This window comes from Macrobrachium nipponense, chromosome 17 (assembly GCF_015104395.2).
Source record: "Macrobrachium nipponense isolate FS-2020 chromosome 17, ASM1510439v2, whole genome shotgun sequence".
Taxonomy (NCBI): domain Eukaryota; kingdom Metazoa; phylum Arthropoda; class Malacostraca; order Decapoda; family Palaemonidae; genus Macrobrachium; species Macrobrachium nipponense.
Genome location: NC_087210.1, coordinates 72842289 through 72851403, shown reverse-complemented (window position 1 = coordinate 72851403; position 9115 = coordinate 72842289). Strand labels below are relative to the sequence as shown.

Below are 9115 nucleotides of genomic sequence, written 5' to 3'. Positions count from 1 at the left end.
TATAAATAGATAGAAGTTGTCGGCAGATTTTCAAAAGAGACTACATTAGGAAGTAGGGAGTCTATAAATAGATAGAAGTTGTCGGCAGATTTTCAAAAGAGAATGCATTAGGAAGTAGGGAGTCTATGAATTGATAGAAGTTGTTGGCAGATTTTCAAAAGAGAATGCATTAGGAAGTAGGGAGTCTATAAATAGATAGAAGTTGTCGGCAGATTTTCAAAAGAGAATGCATTAGGAAGTAGGGAGTCTATAAATAGATAGAAGTTGTCGGCAGATTTTCAAAAGAGACTACATTAGGAAGTAGGGAGTCTATAAATAGATAGAAGTTGTCGGCAGATTTTCAAAAGAGAATGCATTAGGAAGTAGGGAGTCTATGAATTGATAGAAGTTGTTGGCAGATTTTCAAAAGAGAATGCATTAGGAAGTAGGGAGTCTATAAATAGATAGAAGTTGTCAGCAGATTTTTAAGTGGAATAATTGAATTAGGAATTAGGGAGTCTGTAATTCGCAAGGTGCTCTGTTAGAACATTTTTTGAAGTGGTAAGGAAACATGAAGTATGGAGTCTATAGATAGAGCGATGTTGTTTGCAAGTTGTAAATTGGGATTGAATCAGTGAAAAGCTCTGATCAATTGGATTATGTGAACAGAAAGCTGTGGGTCGTAGATTTTCAAGTGGGAGTGAATTAGTAAAAGCCTCTTGTTAATTGGGAGTTTGTGAACAGGTGTTGTTAGTAGGTTGTAAATTAGGAATTGGTCGGTAAAGAAATTTTATTTATTGGTAAAAGTGAAGAGAAAATATTTGACTAGGTATGATGAAAGGAGATAAAAACAACAGGAAAAAATTTAAAGTACTGACACATTTGTTAATCAGGATGGGAAGATATGACGTAACTTATGTCAGTAGGATGAATATTAGTGAATGCCTAGGTAAGAAAACAAAAGCAATTAGGAATGCCATAAGTTGTCCATTAATGCAAAAGTTATTACGATATGGAAAAAAGGAAGAGAAGCTGTAAACTAAAGTATATGAAATGTATAAAAGAATTTATATATTTCCAGGGAAAATTTCGTCAAAAACTTGAGTGATGATGAAACCAAAGACGATCTTTTATCGTAAAAAGCTGCCTTTTAGTTAAACACGTGCCGGAAGTCCTTGTATTTTATCATTTAATTGCTGGCCTCATCATTCCGTTTTTCCCGTTAATTAAATTAATTCATGATAATGCCGCTCGGACGAATGATTATTATTTTATTCCAATTCATTTCCAGGCGGCCGCCGGCGCTGTCAGACTGGAAGGTGACGTCATCACAGCCAATGGCTCCATCCTATCGGGGCAGTGCCCCCAGGAAGCCAACTCCATGACTGACCTGACCTCTGTCTGCTCTTGCACCTGCGTATCTTGCACACCATGTCCTTCTCTGCCGGTCAGGCGGACGTATAGGTCAGTTCAGTTTTCATCCACTCGTTGACAGCATAATCTAGAAATCATTTTTGAAAATGTGAGCGGAGTGCTGAAGTCAAACCTCCATTGTAGCATTTATTGAATGCATTATAGGTCGCTTCCATAATTGCTAACATTATTTTTCGGCGTTTACTCGCTGCAAATAGAAACTGAATGACATTTCACAGGCAACATAAGCATGGCAATGTAATTCTCTGTAAGCGTTATTAGTACCGGAGAGATTGGAATATGTAATCATATTAACATATCAGTTTCTGAATGTAAAAACAAATCATATATAGTTCTGCATTGTCATTGTGATGTTTGCGTAGTTCTTAGTTTTATCAAACCATCCCTTTCAGATCACACACTAAAAACTTACGTACATACACGCATTTTCACATTTTTCTTTCGTTTGTTTTCTTTATTTTCAGAATATAGAAGGAAATTCAGCAGTATGTGAGTCCCTTTGTTGTTGAATTTGTACTTTTATTTTACTATTTGTAGCATTGTGCCGTCAAGTTGGTCACAAGTATCACTGGAGATCGACTGATGGATTTTTGAGAAACTGTGAAATAAATTGCCCGTGCTAAAAAAAAAATAGTTTATTAGTGGTTTTTCGACCTAGTGATCTATTTTCGTGGGAGGACTTGAAAATAGAACACACCTGTTCAAGAGTAACTAACAAAGAGATAAAGTCTTTTCTGTAACTTTGTTCATTACTGCTGCGTCCCTGTGAAAGGTTAAGAATAGAACCAGGTTATCCAAAACTTAATGGAAAACGTCATTACAGTCTCTTGGTAACTTTCTACCCGTACCAGAAGGAAGTTCGGAATCAGATGCTATTGGCTGAAAGACATTTGAAAGTTGTACACTGATATTTTGAACAATAGTATAAGAGGGCCTTCACGGCATAAGACCCTTCCCCCATGCGCTAACCACCCACCCCCGTCCCCCACCAAAATATAGAAAAATAAAATTTAAAAAAATTGTCATTATCAGATCACGAGTGGATCATCTAGAAATGAAATCCACCTAGAAATTTCTTACTTATCAGTGGTAATGAATCAGTTCGACATTATAGTCCTTTTTGCTCATTGTAATTGTAAGATGCAGGTGATTTTTTGCACTATAGTTTTGACTTTTAAAATGATGTAGCTCCTACTAATGAATGACATTCAGTGTTTGTCTTGGAATCGGTATCTTGGATACGGTTTTTTCCCATTAAAATATTACCTAAAACAAGAGAGAGAGAGAGAGAGAGAGAGAGAGAGAGAGAGAGAGAGAGAGAGAGAGAGAGAGAGAGATCGTATTATAAGCATGTTTGGATTCACCCTGTTGCATTTAAATTACCCTGTTGCATTCAAATTGCTATGCCTTACTTTCAATTATTTTCATTTGCTACAGATGGGACAACAAAAATATTGTATTTATCAAATATATCTTATTTCTTCAGGACTTATTGTTTTTAGTTGAAATCCGGAAAAATATGCACAACTTTTATCACCCTGAGACGTCTGGTTATATCTTTTTTTCTTTGTCGTTAGTGGACATTTTCAGGACATACTTTTACATTAATTCTTGATGTATTTCCACTTCACCGTTTCTCTCTTAATCAGAGCTTATAGGACCTACTGTTATTTTTTCGGTGGTCGTGTTCATGAACCCATATTTTAATTAATATAATGGATCTCCTATGATGAAATGTTTGTCTTGACAGTTTTTCGCAAACAGTATCAAGCATAAACGTAATTTTTCCTATTTATTGCAGTTTGCGGAAGCGGCCAATGAACCTATCGTACATACTTCCTCGCAGACGGCACCACCAACAACGACAGCAACAGATGCAACTACAACAGCAACAGCAACAAGTCACCCACACGGAGACGCAAGAGGAGCTCTGCTCCTCGTCCTCCGAGTTCGAATATGTGCCCTTGCCCACAATAGTGCAAAAGAGAAACTCTGTTTAATGCCCCGGATGACGGAGGACCACGTTCGTTCTGACTTCTCTGAAGACTCCTTGACTTGTGTGTGTGTGCGTTTTTTTCCCCTTGAAAAACATAAAGAAAAACAAAATAAAAGGAGGATCGCAGTGCGTGACCTCACAGTGACGTGGCACGATCTCGGCATTTCTCACGGTAGTTCAAATCCTCCTGGAAACCTGGATCAAACGAAATATTCAAATGACTTACCGGAAGGGGCTCGTGTGAAATTCTCACTTCCGGTTGAGGGAGATGAGGCGGGCATGAGACATGAAAGCAGCCCTGGGCACTCCCTCCCAAAAAGTATGAACAATTTAATGCCTTGTTTGTAAACGCGATAATGAAGGTGCATATTCAAACGAGAGGTTGATCATAACAACCCCACCCCCAAACGATAAAACGACTCTCTCTCTCTCTCTCTCTCTCTCTCTCTCTCTCTCTCTCTCTCTCTCTCTCTCTCCGACTTCTTCTTCTTCTTCTTCCTTTGTATGATTATTTACTCATTATCTTCATCTCGGGCCATGCATACCGCGACTACGAGAGACCACAGTGCATTACGAACCTCCCTCGGGAGGAGACGAGGTATGACTGACTGAAAGGTGCATTTTAGTGACGTTCAGAACTGCTGATAAAAAGGCCTTTATCTCGTGACTCTGAGTTGTCTTTAAGTATATATACTGCGTTTCCTCTTCATATTTTCCGAGCTCATAAGTAAGGCATTACGATGTGCCCGTGCCGCCTGAAGTTGGCAGCTATGGCCTATCCTACCAGTATAATGTAATAAAGGATTTTTTTAATTTATTTTAAGGTCACATCTCACTTCGAGTGGGGTCAGATAAGGTCAAAAGCCGTCCCAGTTTCTAGCAAAGCGATAGCACTTGCTAGTCGTGTTTTTGTCAGCAACGCCTACAAATGCAGCACCTGTAATTAGCTGGAAATGAAAATTTTATTATTCCATTGCCACGTGAAATTTTCTGGCTCTGTTGTTGTTGATTTTTTGAGATAACGGAGATGAATGAAGACATTTTTGAGAAGGGACATGAAGGAATTCAGTAGCGAGTCGAGATCACCATTTTCCCACTCGAACAAAGGATCTGATAGTGAAAGATCGTCTTTCTTTCTTTCTTTCTTTCCTCAACGTAGATCTCTCAGAATAAGTTTAGCAAATAATTCCTGCTCCAATTCTCACTTAGGTCAGTTATTTATTCTCTGTAGATTCCACGTCGTTGATCATACTTTTACTAATCTCTGCAACAATGTTATTTATCAAAATTCACGCCACATCAATTTGCCTTTGTTGCTGCTGATCAATTATAATCATGCTGTCGAGACTCCTCCAAGTAGAAGCTTTCTTGATTATCTCACCGATCCTCTCCTAGCTGCTCTTCTTGAAGGAATTTCACAATACCTTCGTTTGGAAGTATTTTCAGATAAGATTCATTAGCAAATATATGCGCAGGTATTTGTTGAGTATATAAGAAGACTGTTCATTTCATCCAGATATTTGTATGATAATTGCTGTGATACATTTATTCATGATATGCAAGGCTACAATGCTATTGGCCTGAGTGTTCGAAATATATATATATATATATATTATATATATATATATATATATATATATATATATATATATATATATATAGATGATTTCCTTAAATACATATATACATATATAAAAAAGAATTTCTCTAATTGTATAGTAAAAGAATTTCCCTTTTCATTCAAAATGTTTTGCTGTTTTCTTAAAAAAATAATAATAAAAGGGGTCATTTCTTGAAGGTCCGAAATGTGTAACATAAGAATGGTTGGAAGCATATTATGATTTCATCATATGTGAAATGTCCAAGCGCCTTCTGATATTTTAAATGTTTGTCCATGCTATTTTGACAAACTCTGAGCGTATATTCTACTATACATTTACACAGACTGAACAGCTAGTACCCAAAGGAACAATGAACAAGTCTTGTTAGAGCCCGAATTCTTCAAAAGAAGTTAACTCAGCCCAAATTGAATTGGTCTTGGATAATTGAAAGTGAATTGACGTGCGAAGCTTTGTTGCCGTTAGACGAGACAGTCATAATCATAAATATTGATCATGATGTTTTTTAATTCATGAATGGATTAAGTGACTTGCATTGGAATATTGGTTGTAGGTAATATAGACCACTCCATTCTTATTACATTTTGTGCAAAAGAATTTTCCAAATCAATATTTCGTCCATCTCGACTACACCGTCAAACTATAGTCATTTCGTCAATAATAAGGTATATATATAGACAAGTTTTGAACAATTCTCCCCCAGCTGTTTGTTAGCATAGATTACAAAGATAATACGTCTATTATTATATGCCAAAATTATTCCACGTTGGAGACTAAATTCCTTGCGCAGAAAATGTCATCACCACAAACAAAAAAAAGTTTCTTGCTTTTCTTATTGCTACGAACGCTTACTTACTCAAGGCTGTCTAATGTCTTAAATCAGTTGGGCTAGTAAACAGTTCAGAGAGCTTGAACGGAAATGGAACTTTTCATTTTTCCTTTGCGGGATGAACTCTGTATATAGGAAACTCACCTTCCATCTGTCATGGGATGAAGATAGCCCTAAGGTGCACTTCTGAACATTCACACGAACGCATTCACACATACATTATATATATACTATATATATATATATATATATAATATATATATATATATATATATATATATATATATATATATATATATATATATATATATATATATATATATATATATATATATATATATATATATATATATTTAGAGATGGCATTCATTATAAGAATAACTTTATAATACAAGTTTTTTTATTTGATGTCTGCACTGTGTCCTGCTATTGAATTCGATTTTGATGTAAATTATTTTCTAACTGAGAGAAACTGGAACCGGTTTTTAAATGAAGTCCTTATTCAGCAAAGATAAAGTTAATTAACTTTTGATCACTTTAAAAGTCCATGCCATCCCTAGGAAGTAAAATTAAATTATTATATATATATATATATATATATATATATATATTATATATATATATATATATATACACATGCATACATTTATGAATGAATGAATGAAAGTACACAAACGATCAAAGACACGAACATATACATACACACGAAGACAACTAGACAAAAGAGCGCATTCTGCCGTGCATACCTTTGTGTGTATGCATGTGTTCCCTCATATAGAATATATATATATATTTATTCATGTATTCATTTCTGTACATAGTCTATTAACTTGAATAACGAATTATGTTAAGCCTTAAGACTATTGTTGGAATTCCATTCCACAAACTGCTTTATTGTTGACATATTCTTAATCCGGACCAAGAATGTCGTGGGTGGTAATTCCGAGTCCATATTCATTTCTCAGGTGTGTAACCTATTAGATGAAGGGATGCCTTGATTCAGTGAAAAATTAAGCTAAGATATTGAAATAATTATTTTATAGTATTGCAGGTGATATTATCAAAATGTAGTTTACTGGAATTTGGAGAAATGGTAATTGGTTACTAAACATAACATGAAATTGTCCATTGCTACTAACAAATCTATTCGTGGTACCTATGTGTAAATTTGCACCATAAATTTCTAGTTTCGTAAGAAAGACATGAATTCTGATAAATCCAAATTCAGCAGAAACAGTAGTCTAAGTCTGTACTAAATGAATATGGATAACTTGGGTTGTAATCGACGCGCATGCGTCTTGTGATGGGATAACTGTGTAAGCTACATTGTTTTATTTCTTAAGGAAAGATTATACAAATATTTCGTCTCGCATCTTGCTTGCGATGCATTGAAACGAGTATTTATTTTCTTTAAATGCATGCAATTATTGCAATTCATAAATGGCTTTTTTGGTCAGACAGCTGACGATGAGGATCCTGACAGAATTCTCGATCTGTCTTCTCAAAGGCTTCTGTTTCCGCCTTTTCTGTCGCATCACGCTTACGAGGAAAAAAAAAAGAAAAAAAAAAAAGAGGAGGTTTGGTTCAATCTCCTTGGTTTGACGAAGTTATCCTTGATGGGGGAAGAAGTCCTTCCTGCGCTATGCAAAGAAGGACGAAGACTCCTTTTTTATAAAGCTACTTTTATTTATTTATTTTTTTCTTTCCGGAGTTTTCCTCTGCGGTTCTGTTTCGTTCTTTGGAAATAATGGAATGTCAGTCATCGCCTCAGAGATTAGGAAATTCCTAGAAGCTCTTTCTCATGGAAGTATTTCCGTATTTACTTAATGAAATTTAGCGACTAGAATATGATATATTCCATAGATTTTTCTCTCTATTCCACATTATTATTCATCATATGGATCATCTAAGCGTCCTTAACTTGAAGGAGGCATTATGCTATGCCTTATCGTAACCACCGCTTTCTTTTCATACATCAGTATATTTCTACTAAGAAGAATTTATTTTGAATATATTTACTCCATAGAATACCAGGGATAATAATAATAATAATACCAGTAATAATGATAACAATAATACATATAAAAACTTAGTCAAACCAACTCTCTGCAATTTTGGAATTTTGGCTTAGGAAATATTTACTGCTAGTTAAAAAAAATTAACAATTAGAGAAATGTTACAAAATCTATTAGGTTATTTTTTTTTCTGAGTCAATATCAGACGTAGGACTCCATCAGATCTCCAACTGCGAATCCTCCTCTTCATCCTTCACGCGTCTGCTCACTTCCCGAGTCCGACCAATTTTATAATAGGAAATGTTCTCGGAAGGAGCCAGACCGATTATCGCCAATGAATAATTATTCCTTTACCGAGGCTGCCCACTTCGGCCTTTCTGTATCCATTTGTAATAAAGTCATTTCTCTTTGAGGAGTAGTTTCTTTTCACCTCGAGTATATTATGTATTAGTTTATTTTTTTATATCTATGTGTCAGTGTATTTTTGCCTGAATGCGAGAGAAAACTGGGTAGAAGGATGAATGGCACCATTTTTATGTGAGAGAAATACTTTCCTTGACTGATTGTTCCATTTAGTTCCTTTATTTTCTGTATCGTATTATTCTCTTTTAATTGTTCAAATTTTGTTAGATGCTTAAGTAAGTTTTGGTACATACACCAATATAAGTTTCAGTCTTATTAATAATCATACAAATTGTAAAGAGAAGTTTTCGTATTTTATTATTTTTACGGATATCATTACTAGATATGAGAAAAAAAAAATGTAGTTCAGCTGTCTGACTGACAAAATCTTTTCAGGGTCTAAATTCCTCGGAAGGTGAAGCGCCCTTTAGGACTCTGCGTCTCCAGTTTACTATCTTGACGAGAATGTGAAGGACAGTGCTCGAAAAGAATTCAGCGAAAAAGTTAGTCGTTCATTGTATGCTGTTTATCATTTATATCAGATTTTAAAAGATGCAGGTTATAGTGTTATAACGTCGTGGTAGTTTTGGCAGTGGGTGTATTATGAAAATTTTTTGTTAAAAGATTTTTTTTTTTTTACATTTTTCTAGCTAACTTAAGCACAGCTTTCACCAATAACGGGATGAACAGTCAGACAGATTCCTATAGGCAAAGAAATCAGCACTGCCTAAGCGGCAGATAAAAACAATTAACTGTTGATTTTCTCTACGACCATGGACTCCGTCTGGGTAATTGGTTGTGATCGCGTTAAAAGCAATCGACTTTATCCCGGTTCATTGCT

General features: G+C 35.2%; 1 protein-coding gene across 1 annotated transcript in view; it reads left to right on the top strand.

Annotated features, from left to right (window-relative positions):
• LOC135196326 (two pore potassium channel protein sup-9-like) overlaps positions 1 to 5009 on the top strand; it is a 734822-nt gene extending 729813 nt beyond the window's left edge. Inside the window, exons 7-8 of the mRNA XM_064223073.1 lie at positions 1271 to 1443; positions 3215 to 5009. Of these exons, the coding sequence (XP_064079143.1) occupies positions 1271 to 1443; positions 3215 to 3413 (372 nt within the window). The 3' untranslated portion in view covers positions 3414 to 5009. The remainder of the gene's footprint in view (positions 1 to 1270; positions 1444 to 3214) is intronic.
• Positions 5010 to 9115: the final 4106 nt, after the last annotated feature.